Here is a 26,844-nt window from a genome sequence, read left to right as displayed (position 1 = left end):
TCTTAACAAACAACAACAAAAACAAAAACAGACAAATGTTAACAGGTGGAGAACTTGCTCATGAAGGAAGAGAGCCCACAAAGCTGGCATTGAAGCTCCTTCCTTTGGCCCTAAGCCCACATTTCAGGCTACTGTCAAGGGGCCTGGTACCTCGTTTCCTTTTTTTTTTTTTTTTTTTGCTGCATTTTCCCAGTGCCTGGCTATATTTCACTTTTCATGGTGATGAACTGGTAACCTGCTTGTCTGTCCATGTGAACTGAACTCTTACAATGCAAGGAGACTAGTGGTTACATTTTTCTACTTTGAGTGTCTAACAGAATGCCTGACACATACCAAACAATGAGATTTTCACTTGATTAGAGTAGCATTAGTTTCAAACATTTATAAGACTGACATACTACAGGCACAAATGGATGAACCTGCTCTTATTTTTCATGGTTGTACCACCCCTGCCCACCCCCCCACCCCCTGGTCATCTGAGAGCTCTCCAGGATTACACACTCGTCCTACAATCAAGGTCACCCCTATCCCTCCAACACTTCCCAAAAAGCCCTGTCAATTCACACCATTGCTATCCTTCATGTGGAGTAGCCTCTGGTTTACTAATTCCATCTCCACCTGTTTGTACTTTGCCATCCTGGTGAGCACATGTCCCTCTGTGTCCTAAAGGCTTTAGCAATAAATCCTTACTCTACCTCCCTCCCCAATAGGACGACCTGTACCTAGCCATGTCCCACACCTTTAGGTCAGGGGCCATCTGCTCGTAGAAAGGCTTCTCTGAATGGCTCTAGAAGCTGCCCCACTAACGAAGGGCCTTTTTCTCACTATGTAGTCCCCAGCACCTACCTCTGTACAATGTACATCATTCTGGAATTCCAGCCAATACTGATGAACACTGACTAAGTTTCAGGTGCAAATTTAAACCCCTTATATACACATATATTAATCATCAGACAGTCCTAGCAGATTAGAGCTATTATCATCTACATACAAGTCAGGCACAGAGTTGTTTACAAACTTGCTCAAGGACACTAAGCAGAACCAAGATCTGAGCAAAGGCTGCACGACAGGGAGTCTCTGCCTATCAGTCAGGGGCTCCTCCCAATGCTCTGTTTATGCGTGTATTTCACGTATGGAGGAGAGACCCTGTGAGGATGGAGACCATCCTGTCTTTTCACATCTGTATCACACCAACATGTCTCAGGTACTGATATACACACCTTAAATGGATATGGCGGTCTATACTTTCCTCTGGGAATTGACCTGCCATTCTAGGAAACACTAGGAAATCGTTCCCTTTCCCCACAGTATCATTTAATTGTAATCAAATTATTTTATTAGAATGAATCCCACTCTGGAAAGTTAAACTCTATGACTGAAACAAAGGATCACTCCGGGAAGAACAATTCTGTCCTTAAGTTTTTCCAGAGAAAAACGAATATATTTTTACTTGTCTCTGGTACAGGTTATATGCTTTCCATTTAACTTGGGAGTCTTTGACCTAGAACTCAGTCACATGACCAGAACTGGCTCCCTGTTTCTTTTCAGAAGGGGAAATGAACTGTTGCTTCACAATTGGAGTGAGACGTCAGGCCTAAAGGAAGCTGGGCTCCACCAAGTCTGAGGTTTGCACCCTTCTTGAGGCTGGAGTTCTGGCTTGCCAATAACAACCATCCTTGCCCTGCCTAGCAGAAGCAAATGGAGATCTTGTCTAGAAGCGTGATATAAATATACATATAAACCCACCAAAAAAAATCCACCAAAATAAGGACTGGCATAAGCTGTCTGTATTTTAACTTCTTAACAAAACTTTCCATTACAAACTAGATAGCTACCCAAGTAAGTTTATTCCAACAGTTTTCATTATGTAGTGTGGCAGAAAAATTGAAAGGAAACTCAATGCCCTGGATGGCTTGGCTCAGTTGGTTAGGCATCATCCTGCAATGTGAAAGGGCTCCGGTTTGATGCTGGGTCAGGGAACATGCCTGATTTCCTAGGAAAGGGACGCCATCTACCTTGTTGTCTCATCTGATACTCTTTCTGCAGAGGATGCCTTCCAGAACGAATCCCAGGCTGGGCCTTTCCCTCAATGATCAAATTAACAAGAACTTCCCCAAATATGCCCTCAGTTGTAGGAAAGCCACAGTAATTAAGAGGGGGAGATGAAGGGCCAAGATGATGAGTCCTAGGCAACAGGTATACTGTATTTAGGGAAAGTGAAGCCAAGCCCCTTCTAAAGATGTTGATGGCCCTGGATGGAGCAGCTCAATGGACTGAGCAGTAGCCTACAGACCAAAAGGATGCTCGTTTGATTCCCAGTCAAGGCACGTGCCTGGGTTGTACATAAGGTCCCCAGTTGGGAGTCTGAGAGAAGCAACTGATTGATGTTTCTCTCCCTCTCTTTCTCCCTCCTTTCCCCCTCTCTAAAAAGAAATAAAATATTTAAAGATGCTGAGAAAGCAGGCAATGCTGACAAACCTTGCAATGATTTTTACTTGGGAGTGCTACACAATGTCTGCAGTGGTTTCCAAAATACTGTGGTCTAACCTTCGACACTAAAATCAAGACATACAATTTACCTGTAATATAGTGAAGTCAGATGATGAAGTATCTAAATTGTTTATAGTTTCTCTGTCCTCTAACTGTAAAATAAAACAGAAAACAACTTATTACATCAATAAGGTAACAAAATGGTACATCTGTACAATGAAAAGTAACAGCTCTGGCTAGTGTGGGTCAGTGGACTGAGCGCCAGCCAGGGAACCAGGGGGTCACTGGTTTGATTCCGAGTTGGGGCACATGCCTGGGTTGCCGACCAGGTCCCCAGTGCAGGGGCACATGAGAGGCAACCACAGATTGATTTCTCTCCCTCTCTTTCTCCCTCCCTTCCCCTCTGTCTAAAAATAAATAAATGAAATCTTTAAAAAAAAAAAAAAAAAGTAACAGCCATGAAAAGCACTTAAGACCAAATTCTAAACAGTGCAGGAATCACAACAGCAATAGTAGGATTCCACTGGGGGGTGTCGGAAAATATCCCCGTGGATAAAGGAGAAGGGCCTATTGTAGTAAAAAGACTCTCCAAGTAGATCTAAACACAAAGTTTGGGGGCTACTCTTCTAGGAACAACGTTCAAATTCACACTTTGGAGTGGACTCTTGCACTTTGGTTGCCATCACCGCTTCCCCAAGCCTGGATACCAATGATGCTGGGACTACTGCCCCAGAGGTGGCTACTGCTCTGAATGGAATGGCATCTCTGAGAACCCTGCCTCCTAGCACTATCAACTTCCAAAGGTGACTATGGGGGCAGAAGTTCAGGAACTGGTAAAGCCAAGGTGATCCATTGCCATTTCTGTATACTCAGTAAATTCATCCTCATAAAAGTAAAATAATCTAATAAATTAATGGCACCAAGACAATTTGTGTGTGAGTTAAGCACATGAATTCTGGGATTAGTCTGGCCTTAATTCTTATTTTCTTGTGAGCCTGAAAATATTTCTGTACCTCTTTACCCCCCCAATTTCCTAAACTGGAAAATGGGCATAAGAACATCTACATGTCATACTGTTAAACAGGTTAAAGAACATAATGCCTAATGCCTAGCAGACAGGTCTTGAATAGTGTCCCTAAAATATTCAATGCTGCATTACATAAATGGAGAGTATATATTCCTTTACCTCATGACACCACTCTTCCATGAAACAAAAGCATGTCTTCAGAATCATTTGAACTTTACATGCAAACAGATAAGCCATTATCCTACTGAACTGGCACTGAAAGAACTTATTCCTAGTATAAAACTTCTCATCCATTATGATATTTGAGGAACTGATGCATTCAGGGTACATTCTAAAGACTGCCGAGTACCTACAGTATGTTCTTGAAGCTGCTCAGGAAGCTCTTTCATTTCTCCCTCTAGCTCTCTACTATCAGATAGGGACTCTGGGAGATTATCAGCATCATCGTCTTCCACACAATCCGCAACGCTTCCATTATCGATTTCTGCTTCATCTAACACGCTGATATCCATCATGTCAATATCCTGCAAGTTCTCCAAACTGGTTTCAACATCCTCCTGTGACATAACAAAATACACCCATCAATGGATGAACTGCCACTGGTCCATCACTGAGTAGATTTACTGGCAAGGATGCACGTACCTGTCCATCCCCAGAATTTTCCTCCAGTCCATTATCTTCTACACCTTCTTCCTCTGGTTTACGTCCTGGAGGGATAATTGTCAACAGCTCGAGATCAATAACATGCATTTTCCAGAAGCAGTAATTTTACTTTTGTAGGCCCCTCAGGTCTACAGAAGTGGCCACCTAAAACACCCACGGCACTTCCCAACTGAGGAACACTGTGAATCCAGGAATGGTAAGGCCATTCTGGACAAGGTAGGCCCCCGACCACCCAAGCAGAAGCGGTTCTATTCTTATCAGTGACTGTGGAACTATGAAGAGCTGGAAATGGGTACTTAGTAAGGTGAAGATAGACCAGACCTTTCTCAGGCCTGGCCTTCTCATCAAGTGGCTTTGTTTGTAGGGAGAACAGTATCTCACTCTTACATACATAAGGAACATGGAACATGTTTTCTCAAAGAGACAATGACATAAAGCAAAACATAAGCAAAGAGGAAAAAAAAGCCATTCCTAACTACTAGTTAGCCCTCATGTTATCACATACTGACATAGTATCTTCCATATTTTTCTATGTATATACACATACCATGCTTAGAAAAATGGCACTGTACTGTCCTTCCATAACCTTTTCACTTAGTGTGTTGTGAACATATTTCCTTATTCTTTAATAGCATTGCACGGAGATACCATTGTTGGTCTAACAAATATCTGCATTTGGAAATTTAAGAAAAACACTTAAAGATGAACACTCTGATACTTTTTTTTTTTTGCATACAAGCAATTATCCTTTTAGAACACGGTTCCAGAAATGGCATCTCCAGGAGATGGAATAGGTATATTTTTAAAGCTTTTATTGAAAAGAAAAAAGCAAAACAAAACAAAACCCTTACACATTATCACAGTATCTCAGAACAAGGTTATTTTAATTCCTAACAGTTCTATCAACAGTGAATAAAAGTGCCAATATTTCTGAATCTTTGTTAAATTCAGCTTTTTATCTTTACCCATGCCAATTTGCTAGGCAAAAAAGGAATACTCGCTTTAACATGAATTTATCTGATTACTGCTTGGGCTGAAATTTTGTTGTTGATCATTTGTAGTTTTGTAAGACTCATTATATCCTTTCTCCATTTAAAAACTTCTGTTCCATTTCTCCTCATTTTATATTTGCACATCACACACACACACACACACACACACACACATTTTCTCCCAGTTCTCAAGCAATTTTAAAATTTTAGGTATAAGTTGTGGGTTAATGTCACTGTTATGTTACAAGGCAAAGCCATTAAACAGTTTTTATGAATTTTTTTAACCTTCATGTTTAAAAGTTCTTCTCCAAACTAAGACTATATATTCACCTGTAGTTAGTTCTTTAGTGGTTTTCAATTTAACATTTGACTCTTTCAGTTTTGTGCAGTAATACTACTTTCCAAAAGACTGTTCCATTTGGAAACTGATTTTCCTACACTATTTACTAATTTTTCTCCAGATTAATTTCTTGAGCCTAATAAATGCTGTTTCAAGTAATTTGAGGGAACTAAATATTAATTTGTCTATATTTAAAGAAAAAGTTTAAGTTGTAAAAAATGTGCAACATTCAAAGTAAAACAAGAAAAACCCCACAAAAGAAAAAAACCCCAAATCTAATCATTTATACCACAATGGAAGCTTTAAAAAACACCCTTCTCTTCAGGATACAAATTTCTTGTAGTGTGTTGCCTGATTTGTATTTAGGAACATGGGGACCATCACACTAATTCTAGAATTCAAGACATTATGTACAAATAACCTTGGTGGCTGGCTCGGAACCTGCTACCATTTTATGACATTCTTTTTAAAAAACTGTATTGGGGCAACGTTGGTTAATGAAAGTATGTAAGTCTCAAGTGTATTATTCTACAACACATAATTTTTATATTGTATTGTGTATTCACCACCCCAAATTAAGTCCCCTTCCATTTTGAGATATTCTTATAGCAAAACATGCTCTGGCCTTCAAAGGACATTTGGAACTCAACCCAGTTGTCTTTGCAAATGCTCTGGGAAGATGGATCATTCCCCAGCTTTACTTAATTTAATAAAGCTGCTATTGCTGTAGAGTATGCACACCAGTTGTTGTCTAGTTCTATTCTAGTTACTAGTAAAAATCTAACTAGGTTACCACAAACTTGCCATCCTTTATACCATATTTCTCCCTTTCACAAGGAAGGCAGCAGATTTTCAAGCAGAAACCCCAAAAGGAGGGGGTTTCCACTCCTGATGACCAACTTTTCCCTTGAGCAGCAGCACAGACTCACTGTAGACCAAGTCTTTCCCAGGAGAGAACTCTCAAGGTAAGACATTATTGGAAATGTCAAGAGAACATGCAGTCTTGGGAACATTTTAGTCTTCAATACAGAATATACCCCCCTACACTAGAATGCTTCTCAACAATCACTATTTGGGAAAAGACACCTTACTTTCCAAAGATGAAAAACAAATGTATTTAAATCAATCCCAGATTAATATAATGAAAAATAGCACTCTCTGGCAAAAACTACCTGTCCAGATCAAACTTCACAACCCAGGCATGTGCCCTGACTGGTAATTGAACCAGCAACCTTTTGCTTTGAGGAATGAAGCCCAACGAACTGAGCCATACCAGTCAGGGCAGCAGCACCACCTGTCTTTAACTAAAGGAAAAGGTGCCCCTCAAATCCTTCCTCCATAAAGGAAACAGCACCCTTGATTGCAGTATCCAACTACAGGCACCACTGTTCTTGCCTTTGTAACCTACTCCTGCCCCTACTTGTTTGGGATTCTACCTCTTCTGGTTCAACTTCTGATTATGTCCAGTCATCTGGTGGACCACCTTCTCCTACTTCTGCTAGGACTTCCCCACAGCACCTATATGGGCCTACCCATAGCTTATTCTTATTTGACTACACAGACAGTTACACAACTATAAAAATACATTTGTTAAAAAATCCATACTCATTACACTGTAAATTTTACTTCACTAAAAAAGATTCACCCTTCTCAAGATATGAAAAAGGCTAGTCTCCCTTTTCCCCATTGTATTTCTAAGCAGTAACCACTGTTATCAGCTTGGTGGGCCTTCAAAACATTTTCTTGAGCATTTACATATATATATTACATAAACAAAAACTTGTTATGTAATAGGATCATATTGTATATGTTTGCTGTAACTTGCTTTTGTTACCCAGTAACAGGTCTTGGAATATTTCTTGCACTATATATTGATCTGCCAGCTATCTTTTCCATAATGAAGATGTACCCTGCCAAGAGGATTTATTAGTTTCCTATCTCCATCCACTGCCCATTTCGTCACATTAGGGATGTCCCACAGTGTAACAGACAAAAATATGCCATTATTTTTATGTTTTCCTTCAATTGCTAGCAAGGGAATCTTTTTAGTTTAGAAGTTATACTGGTTTATTTGTGAACTGCCCATTCACAGTCCCTGCTCTTTGTCAACTGGATTGCTCTATTTCCCTCACTGATTTATAGGACTATTTAATGCTTTCTGGATATTTATATGCTGCAATATTTTCTCCCAGTCTGCCGTGTCTTAATTATTTATGGTATCTTGTTGGGAGGCTTGAAACTTTTATGTAGTCAAATTTAGTTTTCTTTATAGTCTCTCAGTTTTAGTCTCATTTCAAGCCTTCCTTACAATTATTATAAAAGCACTACCCTAGCTGGAATTTCTATTTAGTATGGAAGGAGGTAAAAATAGAGCTCTCCCCATCATCAGACAGCCAACTGTTTCATCATTTATTGAAAAATTCTTAGTGTTACCTTTAAGTGAACAAATTCTCCAACTTTCCACTGCTTCTTATAGCCTACTGCTAAAATAAGAGCAAGTCTACAGCACTGGTTGTTCATATTTTAGTTATTCTTGTGCATTTTCTTTTCAGATTTTTAGAATAAACTCCAAAGTTTCTTTTTAGGTTACTTTAGGGAGAAATTGACAATTTTTTGATATGAAGTCATCACATCTAGGAAAATGTCCTCAAAATTAATCATGTCAGGGGTCTTAAATAGTTCCTTTTAGCTTCATTTAACTATTTTAGATTACTCTAGTTTTATGTCCATCTGGCAATACCTTACTTAATAAGTCTTTGACTTGCAGGTGATATTGATACCTCGAAAATGCAAGAGAATCAAGTGATAAATAATTGTAACTAGGCAAGTGCAAACTCAAAATGGTCAAAACACCATTTTCTGTTAAAATTTTGATATAATCTAATAAGGTAGTGGAAAATAATTCAGTAGAACTTATAGACTTTCCATATCTAATATCAAAACATACTATAAAGCTCCAGCTAGAATTAATTATGCTGAGCAAGGAAACCAGACACAAAGTGATTGTACTGTTTTACATGAAGTTTCAGAACAGGCAAAATGAATCTATGGTGACAGTAATCACAAATCTGGGGTGGGGGGGAGAGAATGTGACTGGGAAAGGTCAAGAGGAATGTGATAAAAATATTCTCATTTTGATCCCTACCTACTTACTTCACAACATATGTGAAAGTAAATCCCAAATGGATTAAACACCCAAATGTAAAAATAAAACCATGACTATTACTCTATAATGTAGAATACTTTCTATACTTTAAAGCAATGGAGGACCTTTTAAAATGACATAAAATCTAGAAAACATATAGAATAGGTTGACAGTACTGCCTATATTAATGATTAAAACTTGAATGACCAAAACACCACAAACAAGATAAGTCAAGTGACTGGGGGAAAACAATTGCATCACTTTACAGAAAGCCCTTAAAGGTCAACAAGACAACCCAATAGAAAAATGGACAAAGGGCATGAAGAAACATTTTGGAAAATACAGATGGCTAATTACATAAGGTATTGAGTAAGATATTAGAAGCTGTGTAATCTGTGAAGAAATGCAAATAAACACAACAAAGTCCCTTTCCTCTATGTAAGAGGCAACATTTAAAAAGATAAGTAATGTTAAATGAGAGTTTAAAGAAAAAGGCACTTCCCTCCCATTGTTGGGTGAGAGATTCACCAGTATAGTCTATTATTAGAGTAGCTATTATAAAATAAAATGCACATATCCTTTGACCACAGAATTCCACTTCCAGTTATCAACAATATATATTCTTTTAACCACACAGAAACATTTGTGGTTCATGGGAGCACTGAAAATTGGAAATGCCAAGTGAAAATTGTAAAATAATCACATGTGAAGGGTTACTAGTAAGCTGTAAAAAATACGAGGTCTTTCATTTGTAGAACTATCAAAAAATGCCCTTAACATGTTAATTTAAAAAAGCAAATTATAAAATATTTTGTATAGGACCCATTTTTTAAAGAAAAATACATATCACACACAGAAAGGTCTAGGAAAGTATGTCCAACCTTCTAATAGGTTTCCTCCTGACTGGGAAGGAACTTCTCCAGTTTACTTAATGCATCTCTGTATTTCTAAAAATGTTAGTACAAGCAGTTTTTTAAAAGAAAAAACAAAGGAAAAAATACCCAACAACACCCAAAACACCCCACCTACGATCTCCATTTCCTCCTGCTACAACTGTCCTTCTCTGTTGATTTTCCAGTACTCTTTGCCTTGGCAAAGTTATTTACTTGGGCAAAGGCAAGAAGGCACAATGTATCATGGACCACAGAAATGACTTTGTTCCAAGATGAGGTTACAACTGTTGTTCTCCCAGAGCTTATACCACAATGTGGCCGACATTTGTGCCTGCCCCTTAGACATTTAAAACCTAGTTCCTTCTCCTTCATTGGCCAGGTAATATGAATATTTCATTTTGTTTTGAAGCCTGCGCAACAAAGCCTCTAGTCACCCAAAGGACCTTTCAGAACAGTCCAAATGTCCAATTTTAGCTGATTCTATGTGAAAACAGTAGTTGAATGTTACTAAATTACTGAGTAATCACTGTGGGGGGGGGGGGGGGGAACAAGCAAGATAACCCCTGCCCTCAACAATCTGGTTATAACACATCGCGGAAGAACGTAAGATACAAGGAACTATATGATGGCAGTGCAGAGGACCTAAGGAGACATGAGTTGCTATTAGTGGGATCAGAAGCTGTCTCTTGAACTAGGACATGAATGCAGACAGATGGGGAAGAAGAGTGGGCAGAGCAGAGAGCCAAGCGAGTGAACCACATGTGTGAATGCAGCAGAGGAAGGCAGTAGGGGAGGAAGTAGGAAAGGCAGGTGTGGGTGAGATGGTGAGGGTCACTAATGCTATGTGGAAGGTGGATTTCATACAGTAGGCAGTTTTGAAAGCAATGTCTTTAAAAGTGGCAACTATTTTAGCCAGGAAGCATTTAAAGGGAAGTTAGTTTCCACAAGTCAGAGCAACAAGAGACTCAAGCCCTCCTAAATACTCTATACAAGGAAGGTTAAGGGTCTGAACAAGCAAAGGCTGCTAAGAAATCTGTAGGGGAAAACGAATAGAGGTGTAAATACCCCTTCCATCATCTGAAGTGATCTTGAAGGAAAATGTGAGGCTTCATTCCAGGCCCCAAACACAACCAAGTAAATGAGGAACATTAACAAGCTCCTAACGTTAGCAGTACTTTAAAAAAAAATCCTTGATACCTTTGCTAGATCTCTTTGATGTCTTCTTGTTTCCTTCAGAGGTAATTTCAATTTCATCAGGATTACCTCCTTCATCTTCTATTGCCTAAAGGGAAGGTAAAAGAAAAGTTGACCAAAAAAAGTCGGCACACAGATTTGACTTTGACAGAAGCTTCAGGCTGCTGCTCTGGAAAGGCATCACCCCCACCCCCTCCATTCATTGCCTCTCTTGCTTTACACATTGAAGCAAGGGCTCTGGAGTCACAGTGTCTACTAGTTCTTAGTTTTTCAGTCTTAAACAGATTTACCTAATCACTTCGTTTTCTACTCTGTAACATGGGGCTACATAAAAGTTCTCACCCTTGAAAACTGTATGAGAACACCACCACCCATGTAAAGCAAGCACTTTAATAAACATTTAGCTTATTTTTAATATTATCATTACAATCTGGTTCATCCCATTTCCAGGCTCAATGGAACTCAAAAAGGGAAAGGCACACTCTCCAGTTTCCTAAGACTTCACCCACCGAAGTGCTATTTGACCTCCTCAGAAACCCCCTCCATGCTGTGCCCGCATTGTGCCCTGCCTGTATAGAATACTAACACTCAGTGGCTGAGTTCCTACTGTGTATGGCATGGAACAAGACATGACATGTACTAACTACTTCTATGACTGACTCCAAAGGTCTTGCTCTCAGCCACTAGGGGATCCACCTCAAAGGATACAAAATTAAACAAAGCCATCTTGACAAGCCCAACCTCCCATCCCAAGAACTTATCATTCACCTCACAGCTCCACTCCCTCTCAGCCAATCAGTACTGAAAGTATGAATGATGACATCCCTGGATACTGGGCTTCGTTTTAGGTTTTACTAATAACACTTTCTTTTTACTGTACTATCCTATGAGCACAATTTTCATTTAAACCCACTTCAAATACTATGTTTTAAGAGTTTCAGATTCTCATGCGTTTCCAGCTTGCTGAGTTTAGAATGGGGCTTAGGGTTCTGCAAATACCTAATCAGTACCAAGAGCAAAGAAAATCTCTCCCTTCTTTCTGAAGCCAGAAGGAGTTGGGAGTTCTGTCCTGGGATCAAGGAACAAACCACCAGACAGTCCATTACCCTCTTGGTAGGAACAGACAATTCCGGACCACTAGGAGAATAGAACTGCCGCAGGCAGGAGGAGTACACTTCACCCTCAGTACGGCTCATTGGGGTGCAGTTTATAGGGTCATCCCTATGGGGACTGAGGGCCTAGGATCATCCCTATAGACTCTAGTAATTAACATTTTGTGTATTCTCTCCATCTTTTCCTCTTCCAGGAAAAATAAACCAAGAAAAGAACACACGGTGGATGACACAAGTAGCAGAGAAAGAGAAGACCAGACATTCCAGACATGCTGGGGCAGGCAGAGGATGGATATATAGGCCAATGGTATTTATCTAATGCCCACATCCATCCCTAAAGAACCAAAAGAAAGGAGAAGGTGGGGTGGATCTGTACCCTCAAAGATGACAGTGATGGAAGATTCCTGAAGTCACACACCAGCCTGACATGAGGGTTCAATGCCATGTTATCAGCTTTGCAGGCTTGCAGACTGGCGGGGGCAGGGGATGGGGGTGATTTGGTTTTGTTGACAGGAGGTCCTGGTGGCTAAGAACTTGGATTACATCCCCCAAAGTGCTAATCCTCACCCTCCTTACATTTTCACCAGGGAAACATTTTGGTTGATGAGCTGCCAGCCCTGAGTAACAAGGTATCCATAGTGAAAGAAATACAAACTCTAGTTAGAAAAGCCCTAACCAGCACTGGGCATGTCAACTGACTGCTCTTGAGCATGCACTTCCTCATCTAGAGAATAGGAAATAATCCTTATTTCCTCTCAATAGCATTCAACAAAAAATACCCCCCCCCCCCCAATACTCAGTTGTTTGGGAGCCAGGGTGTAATAAATCACAAACCACTGTTTGCAAGGGATGGGAGATTTGGTGTCAAGGCTGAGAGCATCCCAAGACAAGAGGAGCTAGGTGGGGGAAAAGTAAAGAGACCAACAGGAATAAGGAAAACTTAAAGGATGCAAACATTTACTTGATTAATTGCTTTTCACACTCATCCTTCAGTACCTCTCAAGGTGGCAAAGAGAAAAAAATGAATTGTGATGGCATCCTGTGTTTACATGTGCCAGGCAACAAGCCAAGGCTTTCAGGCAACCTCACTTAGTCCTAAAAGGAAAGCACTCTTTTTCCCTTTTTACACAAGGAACAGGCTCCGAATGGATTAAACGTCTTCCATGCCAAAGATCAAGCCACTGAAGACCTGGCACAGCCCCAAGTCCAGTCGCACACTCCGCCTGCCTCTTGGGGAAGTCCTGAAGGTATCTGTGATCTCCGCAGGTCTGTCTTTTACATTTTTAGTCACTACTGCCAATAACGCTTCTCCTTCCTAACTATACTCACGAGCTAGTGATGGCAAATCCCAAATTGCTTTTTTCCTCCTTTAAATACTTTACTGACATGCTTGTTTTATAAATTAACTTAACTAACCCTAAGGGGACAACAAACATATATTTTTCCAGAAAACACTCCCGCGGGCACCGAGAATCGGCCGGCTTGGGTTCAAATTCCGTCGCCTCCTCGCAGCGACCGTGTGACCTTGGCCGAGTCCCCTGCCTCACCTATGAAGTGAGGATTTCGGGGTTCATCATCCACTTTGGAGACCAGGAAGAGACAATGAGAGGAAGGCCGTCAACGAAATGGCTGCAGCACAAAACAGAAGCCCTCGGTCGATGTACCCGCCATCTAGAGTTGAAGAACCAACGCGGCTTCCCCGGTTCGCGTCCAGGCTTTATTTTTATTTTTCTTGCCCTAATGTGCGGCGCTGCGACTTGAACCTAAGCCAGGCTAAGTTCGCAGCTCCCGCTGGGGCCTAGGAGGAGCCGGTAGAAACATGGAGAACCAGGCCAGACGCAGGCCGCAAAGGCCAGAAGCGGGCCCCAAGACCAGGGAACTCCGTCGCGGCCGCACTGGGTCCCCTAACCCAACTCTTGCCCACCCCGAGGGCCCCCACTCCACCTTTCTGAGTCGCTCCATCAATACACTCTTGTTGCCGCTCGAGTCCAGATTCCGTTTCTTCAGCTCCGCCCGCAGATCGATCACCCGCAGGTCGCTGAGACGCCGCGTCCCGGTCTCTGACGAGGCGGAGCTCAGAGCCGCTGCACCCGCCGCACCCGAATCGCCCAGGCCTGAGAGAGTCTCCGCCATTCCAGGGACCCTGGCTCCGCTACCTACTTCACACAGAACCAGGCCGGTGTTCTCTCAGCTACTAGCACAAAATGGCGCCTCCTGCCAGAGAACTGCTCCAGCCGCCCGAGCTCGCCAAGCTTCTGCGCAAGCGCACCCGGCGCAGAACCGACGCTTTCGGTATCTTCTAGCCTACGCTTGGTTAAAGCCCTGGGGGATGTGCGCAGGCGCATTGCAGCCCTCGGCCTCCCGCCGCGAACGGCCGCGACGCTTGCGTACTGCAGATAAGGCGCCTGCGCGTTGTCGTTGGGAACGTGCGGTTGGTCGACGCGCTACACCGCTCGTAGCTAAGAACGCATGCGCGGCCGGAAAGCCAGGCGGGAGGAAGTGAGTGCGTTTTCCTCTTAGGCGGCGCCATTTTGTGCTCAGAGCCGCTACAGCCGCTGCCGGCGTGAGGAGTAGGTGCCAGAGAGAGGAAACTCGGGATGGCGGAGACTCTGGCAGGGTCCGGCGACTCGGGTTCTGGCACGGCCGCTGTTGGTCCGGGCGCTTCGGAGGCCGGGACTCGGCGGCTCAGCGAACTGCGGGTAATTGACCTGCGGGCAGAGCTGAAGAAGCGGAATCTGGACACGGGCGGCAATAAGAGTGTCCTGATGGAGCGACTCAAGAAGGTGAGGTGGCTCGAGACTTGTGGGGGCCCGGAGGTGGCGGAGGAGGCCGATGTACGCCCGGGTGTGGACCTGTCACCGCGACTCCTGAGCGTGGGCAATCCCGCCCCGCCCCACTTTTGGTCGACCCCGGCCGGAGCTGTCCGGGACCAGGGGAACAGGCTGTGTAATGTTGGCTCGTCACCGCCCCTTTCGGGGCTTTGCTTCTCGACATAAGTGCGAAGGCCCGCATTCTTAGCCACTAGGATGGTCCCTGGACTCCTCTCGGAGCTTGAGTTTTAGACTCGGCTCTGTGACCTTGGACAAGTGCTTTTCCCTCTCCGAGCCTCAGTTTCCCTCCCCGGAGAACTTATGACTGAAGGACCTTTGAGATCTTCCAGGAAAGGGAGTTGTGCTTGTACTTGCCCCCAGGACCTTTGCACTTACCATGCCCTGCCCTCGGCTGCTCTTCTCGTAGGTCTTCTGGCTGACTCCTTGTCGTTTGGATCTGTTTGAGATGTCACCTCCCCCCAGTCACCCTTTAAAGTGAGGCTCCACCCCCCCCCCCCCCCCCCCGTCTCTCTATCACGTCATCCTGTGTTTGTGCTCCACGTCGCAGCACATAACACAAGGTTGAATAGACCATGGGCTATGGTCTTATCCCCATCCAGAACAAACTTAAGAGTAGAGAAGTGGTCAGTTTACTGTTGAATAGCCAGGCCTGTGCCAGGCACGCAGAGATCACTGAGGTACCTCCTCCGACCTACTCTGTTTGCTCTTACCCCCAGAGGTCAAACATGGCTTGTGGAACACCATTGAGTTGCCTGTGCAGACCAAGTACAAGCCTTTTGTTGTAAACTGAAAACTGGAAGGTTAGGCAGTTTCGAGGTCAGGGGCCATTTTGGAACTGGTTGTTGACCCTGATTCTGGAGACACAGCTCACACATCCCTTTGCCTTTTGGATGTGGGGTACAGAGAGAATCGAGTTCTGCTGTGTTCATTCTGTGCCTTTTGGGCTTGCAGCCCTGATGGCAGAATCAAACTTGCTCTTTGCAAGGAAGGATTTGTCTTTCTTTGCCTACAAGTTGTCACAAAAAGAACAACATTGTGCCCTACAGCTCTGGATAATGTAAAATTCATCTCTTTTTGACAGGCAGTTAAGGAAGAAGGGCAGGATCCTGATGAAATTGGCATTACATTGGAAGCCACAAACAAGAAGATAGCAAAGAGATGTGTTAAAGGTATCTGCCTGTACTTACTGTTGCTTGGGGCTTGAGTGTTTGCTTGAAGTGCAGAGTTAGAGAACTGGTTTTTTAGCACTCTTTCTGCCCTCCAGGCCAGGAGGAGAATGTCTTTGGCTGTCCTCGTTCACAGACATAATTACACATGCTCTTCACCATTTAACAAGTAGCTCTGTCAGGATACTGGAGACGGACGCTAAGTAAAATTGAAATGTATAACAAAAACATTTCAGCTCTTGCCATTGGTTTTTAAAAAGAACTAGAGTAAGACACCTCTAAAAGCTGCCCCAGCTGGTTTGAGAGACTAAATGCACTTGCTTGGCTTCCTTCCTGGTTAAAAAAAAAATAGGATTTAAATCGAGGAAAATGACAACAACCTAAGACCAGGTAGAACCTAGCTTCTCTAGGATCCAAAATAGATTGTCGGAGTGTTTGTACCAAGCCTGTCTTTTACCAGTGTGATTTTTAAGTACTGTAAAATCATCTGTCCAAAGTGTACGATGCAGTGCTTATTCACAAGGCTGTGCAATTGTCACTAGTATCTAATTCTAGAACGTTTTCGTCACCCTAAAATGAAATCACCGTGCCTGTTAGCAATCACTACACCCTGGCCTGCTAGCCTTTGCAAAGTCTAATTGACTGTAAATTTGCCTGTTCTGGACATTTCATGTAAGTAGAACCATACAATATGTGGCCTTTTGTGTCTGCCTTCTTTCACTGAGCATTATGTTTTCAAGGTTTATTTATGTTATGCCATATTATCACTTCCTTTTTATGGCTGATGCTAGTTATTTTTGGAAGGGTTTACTTTTTTTTTTTTAAGATTTTATTTATTTATTTTTAGAGAGGGTAGGGGCGGGGGAGAAACATCAACATGCGGTTGCTCAGGGCAATGGCCTGCAACCCAGGCATGTGCCCTGACTGGGAATCGAACCTGCGATGCCTGGTTTGCAGCCCACGCTCAATCCACTGAGCTACACCAGCCAGGGGGATTTACTTTTTTAAAACTTTGAAACCTTGCTACCCTCATTGGCTATTGTCTTCATCAGTAGATTTTACAGTGATAAGGAAAATATAATTGAGGCAGTGGAGAACAATTGCTATAACTCATGTAATTTGTTAAAACTTGTACTGCATGTGTTTTGAAAGGTTAAATTTTTTTAGTTAGGTACCATAAAGAGATTTACAGTATATATCATTTTCAGACATTGATGTTTCTTCTGTTCTTATGTTGATCCGTACTTAAGCTGCGAACACTGTCTAAATGCACATAGACTGAGAGACTGGTCTGTAGCAGGAAACATAGAACTAACTACCTCTTTGTGCTTCACTGTTAAATTATTCATGGCCTGAAAGTCTTTTTTACAAAATGACTTTAATTAGTTGAAAATATTTTATTGAAAGTTTTTAATGTAGATGCTCATTTAAAACTGGAGATTCAAAGCTTACTAATCCAAATGTTCTTGGCTCCTAATAGGGATTTTTACCTCATTAGACAAACTGAACCTTAGCTGGGTGCTTTGAAAACCTGTCTGAATGGATTAAAGCTTGTCAAATCAATACTACATGGAGTTAGCATTTTGTCCAGAAGGCTTTGGTAATAGTCACTTTCATTGGTATAAAGAGAATATTTATACCACTATAGCCCTAGCATCGGCTCCTTCCCCTTCTTTTTTGAAAAAAGTCACCCACACCCAGAGAAGCAACAGGTGGCTGGAGTCCAGGGACAGAGGATAGCGCCTGCAGGTTGTTGAGCTAGTGTTTTTTTGGGGAGGTGTCTGGTCTCATGGTTAGTGATACGAAGTGTTAGAACCTCATGGTGTCCTGGTTGAAAGTAGCTTCTCAAGATTATGTAAAAGTGATCAAGAGGAATTCAATCATTTCTCACAGTCCATGTCATAGAGTGGAACTACTTCTGGAAGAGTGACTATTGCCTTTTAAAAATAAAGAGTAGCTAAACTTAGAGAAAACTTCCTCATTAAACTCATAACAAGAAACCTCTTCCCTTACTCATCTAAACAGGCAAAACTGAGGAAGACTTGTGGATATGTTTTGAAAGATTAAAATTTTGAATTAGGTTTTATGTGGGAAACTGATTTTCTAGTTTCTGTCCCTTTGTCTCCCAGCCTGTTTCAGCTTTTAGTCAACAAGAGAGCAGGCTGTTGGGAATGGGGTGCAGCCTGTCTGCCCAGTGTTTGTCATTCCTACTTGTATTTAGGGCACTTTCTGTTGAAGATGTGCGTCTCTCCTGTTTACATCTGTGTGGGCACTGTGGGCTACTACTTAGAGGCCTAGAAATTGGATGCAATTGCCAAACGCTTTTAGACAGTATATTTCAAAAGCATATGCTGGGTTTAGATATAATGGGAAGTGGTACAGCTGAGTTTTTGAGTCCCATCTTTGGAGCTGAACCAAATTCTTATGTATCAAATGTAGATAATAAAGCTGCTAGTGTTTGGGGGTATTTAAACAATAAGATGTAGCGAGTACAGTATCTGTCATGTAATAAGAGTACATTTCTTGAGTGATTACTGATATAATGGTGAATGAGATACCTAAGGTGTAGAATTTTCTCAGTTTAAAAAAATATTAAAATACTACTTTTCGATAATTTAGAAAATGTAAAAGGTACACCCATAGAAATAAAGCAATCTCTGATACCACCTTTGATGGTTGCCTTGGTCATCTCCACCTGTATGCATCTCCACACTTGCATGTATACAAACATACAGGTGCTTTTCAATAAAAGTAGATCTGTGCAGTTTTGTTTCTTTTTTTAACTTTATGGGAACTTTACCATATCATTTAATATTCCTTGAGACCTTTTTTTTAAAGTTGTAAGATGTATGGTGTACCATGGGTTTTCACAGCCTTGGCACTATTGACTGTTTGGAGTGAACTGTTCTTTGTGGGAGGGTGAGCACCATCCTTAGTCACTCATTATCCACAAGATAGATGCCAATAGCATACATCCCAGGTGTAATGTCCCCAGAATGTCTCCAGATACTGCCAGATAACACTCCCCTTGCTAATATCCCACATGTGGACAAAATGTGCTGTAATTTGTTTCCCTTTCAGATGTTTAGGCTGTGTACACTTTCTAGATGAAAGAAATACCTGTGTTGTGAATTTCTTGTCATTTTAGTGCATGTCCTAAGGAGAATACCTGGAATATAGGTATTCCGTATATATTTTTGAGGCTTATGATACATGTGGAGCCTCTGCTTTCCCTCATCACCCCCTCACCCCTGCCCTTGGAATGCCTAGTATTAACTATAAATAGATCTTTTGCATTTATAAGACTCAGGATGACCATGTACCTTATGGTAGCCTTTGCTTTGCAGAAAAATGTTCCTGAGCTGAAGACTGGCGAAAGGCAGGTGACCTGCTTGAAATGGTGGAATATAGGGAAAACTACCAGTTAATAATCCAGGATGATATTGGAGGTCACAGTTCTTCGATTACTAGATGCATGTTAAAATTACGCTTGTTGAAAATTGCCTTTTACCCTTTGCTCACTCTTGGGATATTTGTTTTACTTTAGGGTGGTTTTGAAATCTTTTGAGACTCCTAGGTATTTTGTGCAAAATCAAAATGCTTTGTTTGACAGTATTACAGAAATCCTAGATATTCATGTCCCAATGGAGACAAAATTAGGCACAATTGTAAAGTGCTTCTACTTTTCTTGTAACATGTTCTCTCCAAGATTGAAATCTATTGTTCTGTGTAAACTAATTGTTAGGCCAGATGTGTTATCTGATAGAACAATTGATTCTGTTATTAGGACAGAAGACAGAGGAAGAAGGCACAGAAGACAACGGCCTGGAAGAGGATTCCAGAGATGGGCAGGTACATGGTGCGACAGTGGAGACGATGGCAGGAGCTCTGAGTTTTGGTCCACCTGGTCATTGACATCTCTCATTCCTCTTTGTAGGAGGATGTAGAAGCAAGTTTGGAGAGCTTGCAGAATATTGACATGATGGATGTTAGTGTGTTAGAAGAAGCTGAAGTTGAGAACAGCAGTGCCCCTGATTTTGGGGAAGATGGAACTGACAGCATCCTCGATTCCCTTTGTGATAGCAAAGAGTATGTGGCCGCACAGCTGAGAGAGCTCCCAGCTCAGCTCACAGAACATGCTGTAGGTAACGCCAAGACACGTGGAATGTGCCAGGAGCCCTGAGGCTCCCAGTGCTTATGTACTGTTTATATGAATGAGAATACACTAGGGATTGAATAAATAGCTAGCAGGAAAAACACCAGTCAGCATAAACATTTAATTTAGGATCTGAACTTTCATAAATTCTGTCTATTTAAATTCCACATAGGTCAGATGTTAATGGGTAACTTTTGTGGTACTGGAGAACATTTATAATTGGGTGGGAGATGCTTTCTAAGCATAAGCCGTAAAAGGTTGGCACAGTTGATAAAGAGAATTTTCTGCCCTGGCTGATGTGCCTAGTGGATTGTGTACTGGCCTGTAAACTGAAAGATTACTGGTTCTATTCCCAGTCAGGGTACATGCCTAGGTTTCAGGTTTGGCCCCCTTTTTGGGCCCCTCAGAGAAGCACCTGATCTATGTTTCTCCTCCTCTCTTTCTCCCTCCCTTCCTCTCTCTAAAAATAAATTAATAAACTCTTTAAAAAAAAAGGATGTGAAATACAGTGAAGAAAAGTATTTGTCATCTCAGAAGAACCTCTCCCATTAAAGAGATTCACTATTAATGTCCTTGTGTGTAAGGTAGGACTTTAATTGCTACCAGTGTCATCTTTCCAAATTCTTCCAGTATTTTGGCATAGAGCTCTCTGTGGTGGCCATCCTAGAAATGATGGCCATTTTAATCTCACCAGCTTGGCATGTCCAGCCATTCTAGTTTGGATGTGTTATTTACTTAAGACGTTACAACTTTAATCTGGAAAAAAAAAATTTGCCCTGGTAGAACTGAACTTTAAACCTTCAAGGTCAAAAGTCATGAACTCCAAGCATCACCACACTTCAACCTGGGGTGGTATTAAGCAGCTGATTTGCCCTCTGTGGGCATAGTTCCGTTGTGTCATGTTAATTATTTTCAGAGCATGTGCATGGTTTCTAACTTCCTGGTTAATGGAAGCATTCAGGTTCTAAGGCTCAAACCTAGAAAATGAAAAAAATATCTGGAAAGGGATCTTTTTGTATTTAATTAAAAATAGTAAAAAGCCTTCAAATTTGGTAACCTATAAAATAATTTGGCTTGTCTTTTTTTAATTTCATTATTTGTATTATTTTGGTATAGTAAATGATAACAACAGTCAAATTAAGTATTTGTTAAATAAGGCACTCTGGAAGAACGTGCCAGTTACTGTTATTTTAAATGTTTTGCTATCAAGTGAAATCAGAGGAGTACCTGGTTTTGAGTTCTGCTTTGGAAATTCTGTGACAGAGTGGTGTATGTAGACCACCAGTACATGGAAACTGCCTAGATAGTACATTCATTCATTTATTCGAACCATGCTGCCAGAATGCCTACCACCTGTGAGCCTCTGTCAGCCATGCTGGTGTTACCTAGTGCTGGAGCAAGTGAGGGCAAGGAGGCAAGTAATAAACCAAATCATCTAACAGTTGACTTGCAGATGGAAGTAGATCTATGAAGGAAATAGACATGTGAACTTCCTGGAACATAGTAAGGCACAGGTTTTGGCATTTAGAGCTTTGTCCCCACAAAGTGACCTTTTATCATCTTTCAGGTAGATGGGGAAGGCTATGAGAGCACTTTGGATACTTCATCATTGGACTTCAAAGTATCTTCGGTAAGTGACCATTGGTTTCTGCATGGCTGAAAACTTTATGTGAGTGGTTAATTTTTCAGAGTAGGAAAGGATATCTGCATGTGTGTAAAATGATTCCCTGAGCATTGATAGCGAGCCTGGTGCAGGGGATAAGAGGTTGAGAGCTGTCAGTTTTGGGGCTTACAGTCTGGTGGGGCCAGGGTTAATAACCAAAAAGAATATAACTGGAAGAGAAGTTCGATGAGGGAGAAGTTCAGGTAGTTGGCCAACAAAAGCACCTAGGAGGCTTCCTGGAGGAAGTCCTAATTAAAATAAGGTGTGACATCGGGGTGGAGGGGAGTGTGGCTCACTGTAGGGATGGAGTGGAGTACACAGAGTAAGGGCAAACGGGGCTGCAGACAAAGGTGGGCCTGACTACCAGAGTCTATGGGCTGGGACGGGATTTAGCAGATGGTCTTATGTACAGTGGGAGGTCAGGGAGAGATTTTAAGTGGGGTAAAGAAAAGGTTTTGTTAATTGGCTCTAGTTATAAATAATAGTTTATGTTGGGAGAAACACATTTTTTTCTTCCAGTCTGGTGTGACATATAAAGCAGTTGGCCATTTATGTGAGATCCTTAGAAAGCTTGGACTTGGGATGGGGTGGCCAGACTCTGAGAGGAGAACTAAATAAGCTAAATGGTACCACTACCTTTCTGCTTTTGCTGGGGAGCACTGACGAAATGATTGTAAGTTGGAATACGTTGTTTTAAGTAGAGAAAGTTCTTTGAAACAGGCATCTATTCATACTTGAGTAAAAGCTGTATCTGCTTGGGAAATGTATTTAGCCAGTTTTTAAGTGCCTGTGTTTTTTCTTTCTCTTTTCTTTTTGTAAATAGGATATTGAAGAACCACTATTGGAGCCAGGTACTGATAAGAGAAACACAACAGTTATGGTTTGAAAGTTTTCTCACTGCAATGTTTTCAAGCTGTCTATATATTTTATGCTGTGTTATGGTCTTATAAATTATTTTTATGGTGGACAATCCAGATCGTACAAGGATCAGAGATTGGAAACCCATTCATATCACCAGATCTGTGGAACGACCGTTATGGTTTGTAGAGGTCATATATATGTGGTGAGATGTAGTGATTATGTTCATCTCTCTAACCACATAGAATGTGGCATTTACGTAATTTCTCCTTGTGATTCTTCCATGTGTTTCTACACATGAAACAGATCTTGTGATATTTCTCTGCAGTCAATTTGACTAATTCAGTTAAGGCAGGATAATGCAATTGTCAGGGCACTTATAACCTGAGAAGTGACCGGATTCCAGAAGAGGAAACAGAGTTTCTTCATGAAAATTTCCAACATATTATTCCCCTTCTGAACTGCGTTTATCTCTCGCCATCTGAAGAGTTTCTGGTTTTCATTTTGGACTGTTCTGTTAAAAGAAATTCAAAGAAATTTGGAAATTGAGCTGTCATTGAATGGTGATTGCATTCGGTTCAGCATCTTGGACATTGGAAAAATAAGTCAGAAGACCCAGACTTGAACAAAACATGAAGAAGACTATTGAGAAGCAGCCAAGTGGTTGTAGGTGTTTAAATCTGTGGGGGCCTTTACCATGTAGCGTAGCGGCTTACTCTAGCAGTCGGTTGGAGTGCAGGTAGTGTAACCAGTGTAACATGTGTACCCGCGGGTTTTCCAATCTCTGTGTAGCTAGCAGTTCTCTTCGTGTTAGTGTGGCAGCCGTGCCAGTTCCGCATTTGTGATTGCTTTATTTCCCTGGTAATTAAACCTTGTGCCATTCTATTCCTGTTAAATCCGTAGAAAATGAGAAAATACTCGACATTTTGGGGGAAACTTGTAAATCTGAGCCAGTAAAAGAAGAAGGTTCCGAGCTGGAGCAGCCATTTGCACAGGATACAAGTAGCGTGGGGCCAGACAGAAAGCTTGCGGAGGAAGAAGACCTTTTTGGCAGCGGCCATCCGGAGGAGGGTGATTTAGATTTGGCCAGCGAGTCAACAGCACAAGCTCAGTGGAGCAAGGCAGACACCCTGTTAGCGGTAGTGAAAAGGGAGCCCGTGGAGCAGACAGGCGGTGACGAGAGGACGGACTGTGAGCCTGTAGGGCTAGAGGAGCCAGTTGAGCAGAGTAGTAAAGCCTCAGAGCGCGCGGAAGCCTCTAGCGAGGAGGTCGCGGAAGCGCCCCCGGAAGCCTCAAGCCCAGACCTCAGAGATAGCAAAGAAGACGTGAAGAAGTTTGCTTTTGAAGCTTGTAATGAAGTCCCTCCGGCTCCTAAAGAGTCCTCAGCCAGTGAGGGCGCTGATCAGAAAATGAGGTTTGTTTTTTCTCAGTTTTAGACCAGATGCTATCTCCTTTTCATTGGTCGTTTAATGACACACATAAGCTGTTTTTTTTTTTTTTCTGCAATTGGCCAGCCAGACTGACGAAATTGTAATTTATTTCTAAAGAATGTTTGATTTCTCTTTGTATTTTTAATGGCTGATTTGATTTCTTTTTCCCAACCTACTATGGTTGTGCTTTTAATTGCTAAGTGTTCTCTTCAGTTAAATTGATTGACTTAAGAATCTGACATTGTATTTTGGGGGGCAGATATTCAATATAAGCTTGCAAAGGCGTCTTAAAATTTTATTTCAGACTAATTTTCCTGGTAGGTATTCAGTTTTAGCACATTTTACTTTTAATTTAGTTCTCTTTTGTTTTTTTCCTGTGTGATTAACATTAACTTTTATCTCTAGTTCTTTTAAGGAAGAAAAAGATATAAAGCCAGTCATTAAAGATGAAAAAGGTATGATTTAACTTACATGGTGGGGAGCCGCCTGTGGATCCCTTAGCTTGGGAGGGAGGAGCCTAAAAGTTGCCATGTTCTGGATTCATTAGTTTGTTTCACTGTGGATTGCTGGAATAAATCATATAATTGTATCTCGATAGATTAATTTTAGTTTTAAATGTTGGTGAGCTGTGTTTTATGTCTCTCGTGGTTGTCATTTATGGTATAGTAAAAATTCTGTTACACTGAATCCTGTTACAATCCCATTCTCCATTGAATAATATAACAAGAGTTTTAGAAATTGGTATCTTGGTTGTGAATTTCATTGGAAGACATTTCGGTTTGTAACTGACCTAGATGTGCTTATTCCTTAAGTAAGAAAACTATTTTTGCCATCCAGATTTCTCATCTTCTGTCTTGGTATTGACAGTAATTAAATTCTTGAATCAGAAGAGTTGAAATAGGATGTAGTTAGTGTTTGAGAGAGGGCCACATCTTAGGAGTGGTTGTGCTTCCTTTCATGCCTGGGGGCAAAGCATAATCTTCTCCTTCCTGCTCCAGGTCGAATCAGCAGCAGTTCTGGTAGGAATCTGTGGGTCAGCGGACTGTCCTCCACAACGCGAGCGACAGATCTAAAGAACCTTTTCAGCAAGTATGGGAAGGTAATGCTCTCTCTTATGTCTTGCTGCCTCGCCTCAATTTGGCATTAAAAATACATGAGGTTTTGCTGATCTGCTGGTCATTCATGGTTTAACAAAAGGCAAGAGCGGGGAATCTTCAAGGGGGAAAAAACCCACCTGGTTTTGGGTTGAGTGCTTTTTTTTCTGGTTGAGAGTAGATAGGCAGAACAGAGCATCATGGCGTAGAGTAATACGGAGAAAACATGTAAATAGCTGCAGTCTGAACGTTCTTGTGGTTCTGACTTCTCTTCAAGAAGCTGCTATCTTTTGGCCTATGCAAAACTTAAAGCTGGCATGCTGACTTTTTTTTCTTCTTAACAGTAAGTGGAGTTTGACTTATATCTTATAGCATCTTGAGTATATAATTTGAGAACTGGGATGTGATAGTGGTTTAGAAATAAGTCACCTGATATGCTGCTTATGTGAGCAGGAGGAAAATAATACGCTCTAGAAGCTTTCTAAGGAACTTGAAAGACTTTTGAAAATGGTTCTGTTATTTTCCAGTTAGGTGATAAAGCAACCTTCTTATAAGCCACAGGGACAGCCCTGGTCTCTTGGGTGCCTGTGGGAGGTGACCCTCTGAGGGAGAGGTAGGGGTTGGTGCCTGGAGGTGTTAAGAAATTATAGGGATTCCAGACAGAGTTTTTGTGGCTAGCTCATCCTGACCTGCTCTGGTCATACCTTTGCTCAGACCTGCGTCACCCAGTTGGGTATTGGTGAATGCTATAGTGACTTAAGCAGACAGGATCCAGGAGAAGCATTCAGAAGGTCTTGGAAAACTATTAAGCCATAATCTACCCACTTATTTATTTGACCTCCTTTTGGACTCAGGCACTGATTATAAAGCCTAGGCAAATAGAAAAAAGTTCCTGTCATCATAGATCTTACAGGCTGGTGGGAAAATCATTTACAAAACAAACACATACTCAATATAACACATGCAGTAAGTATGTTAAGGAGAATTACAGCGTGTTGTGTATGGAAGGGAGATCTAATTCAGATTTGGGAGGTGGGTTCCCTGAGAAAGATACTTAGGGCAAGGCCTGAGCGATTGGAGTTTGGCATGCTTGTGGAGTTCAGCTCTGATAAAGGAAGGCCCTGTGGTAGGGCAGGGCTTTGTAATTTGGGTGAACTCATCAAAGGCTGCTGTGAAGAGCTTCAGGGCAGAAGGCAAGGGGAACAGGGTGGACAGGGATATTCAAGCTTCTCATGGTCTCTGCCCTCATTTGGGTTTAACTGTCATTGGAAGTGATGCCCTGCTAGGATAATTACTTTGATAGAAAGGTCAAACAACATAATTGACTCAGCCCTCTGACCTTAAGGAGAGGTAAAAATGTGAAGCTTCAACTCTGCTTTGAGAACTGACACCTTTGTCATCAGTAGAGGCTTCTGTCACTTTTGGCCCTGCATGGGGTACTCTGGGGCTTTCTTCTTAGGCAGAGCAGAACTCTTCCATCCCTGGGTTGGGGGTGGTGCGGGAGCAGAAATGCAAAAGCAGGGTCTGCATGGAACCAGAGAGCATGGACAGTTCCCTGCACCTTGTCACAGTTGGGGGAGCACAGGTCGAAAAAGAAGAGATAATTTGTTTAGATTGACCCATGGACAGAGGTGGTCAGAGCCAGAACCCAGGGCTCCTATTTCTCAGGGGCCCTTTGCACTTCCAAAGGGGCTGGCCCTACTCTTACTTCAGATGTCCTGCAGAACGTTAACATTTAATGCAAACATTCTGTAGCGGGGTGTAAATCTGCGCTCTGGCTCTATTTTCTC

The 26,844-nt window shown here is 41.9% G+C and overlaps 2 protein-coding genes across 6 annotated transcripts in view; one reads left to right on the top strand and one right to left on the bottom strand.

Moving 5' to 3' along the window:
- The window catches only part of LOC114503942 (scaffold attachment factor B1), a 28,507-nt gene extending 13,302 nt beyond the window's left edge, over window positions 1–15,205 (bottom strand). For 2 of the 4 annotated variants that reach the window (XM_028521530.2, XM_028521531.2), the window contains exons 1-5: window positions 13,801–14,145; window positions 10,748–10,832; window positions 4,160–4,224; window positions 3,871–4,074; window positions 2,580–2,642 (exon numbers count right to left, since the gene is read on the bottom strand). In XM_028521530.2, the coding sequence (XP_028377331.1) occupies window positions 2,580–2,642; window positions 3,871–4,074; window positions 4,160–4,224; window positions 10,748–10,832; window positions 13,801–13,989 (606 nt within the window). In that variant the 5' untranslated portion in view covers window positions 13,990–14,145. Of the gene's footprint in view, window positions 1–2,579; window positions 2,643–3,870; window positions 4,075–4,159; window positions 4,225–10,747; window positions 10,833–13,800; window positions 14,146–15,062 lie in introns of those variants that run through there. The other 2 variants (XM_028521534.2, XM_036032232.1) reach the window with 2 other exon arrangements.
- SAFB2 (scaffold attachment factor B2) overlaps window positions 14,356–26,844 on the top strand; it is a 32,279-nt gene continuing 19,790 nt past the window's right edge. For both annotated transcript variants that reach the window (XR_004904662.1, XM_028521536.2), the window contains exons 1-9: window positions 14,356–14,639; window positions 15,769–15,856; window positions 19,641–19,705; window positions 19,791–19,994; window positions 21,577–21,639; window positions 22,496–22,523; window positions 23,434–23,944; window positions 24,366–24,415; window positions 24,959–25,059. Coding sequence is in view for 1 of the 2 variants with exons in the window: in XM_028521536.2 (XP_028377337.1) it covers window positions 14,454–14,639; window positions 15,769–15,856; window positions 19,641–19,705; window positions 19,791–19,994; window positions 21,577–21,639; window positions 22,496–22,523; window positions 23,434–23,944; window positions 24,366–24,415; window positions 24,959–25,059 (1,296 nt within the window). In the remaining variant the exon portion in view is untranslated. The remainder of the gene's footprint in view (window positions 14,640–15,768; window positions 15,857–19,640; window positions 19,706–19,790; window positions 19,995–21,576; window positions 21,640–22,495; window positions 22,524–23,433; window positions 23,945–24,365; window positions 24,416–24,958; window positions 25,060–26,844) is intronic.

This window comes from Phyllostomus discolor, chromosome 8, assembly GCF_004126475.2.
Source record: "Phyllostomus discolor isolate MPI-MPIP mPhyDis1 chromosome 8, mPhyDis1.pri.v3, whole genome shotgun sequence".
Classification (NCBI taxonomy): Eukaryota; Metazoa; Chordata; class Mammalia; order Chiroptera; family Phyllostomidae; genus Phyllostomus; species Phyllostomus discolor.
Note: the sequence above shows the minus strand (reverse complement) of the source record. Positions and strands in the feature narration are given on the sequence as shown.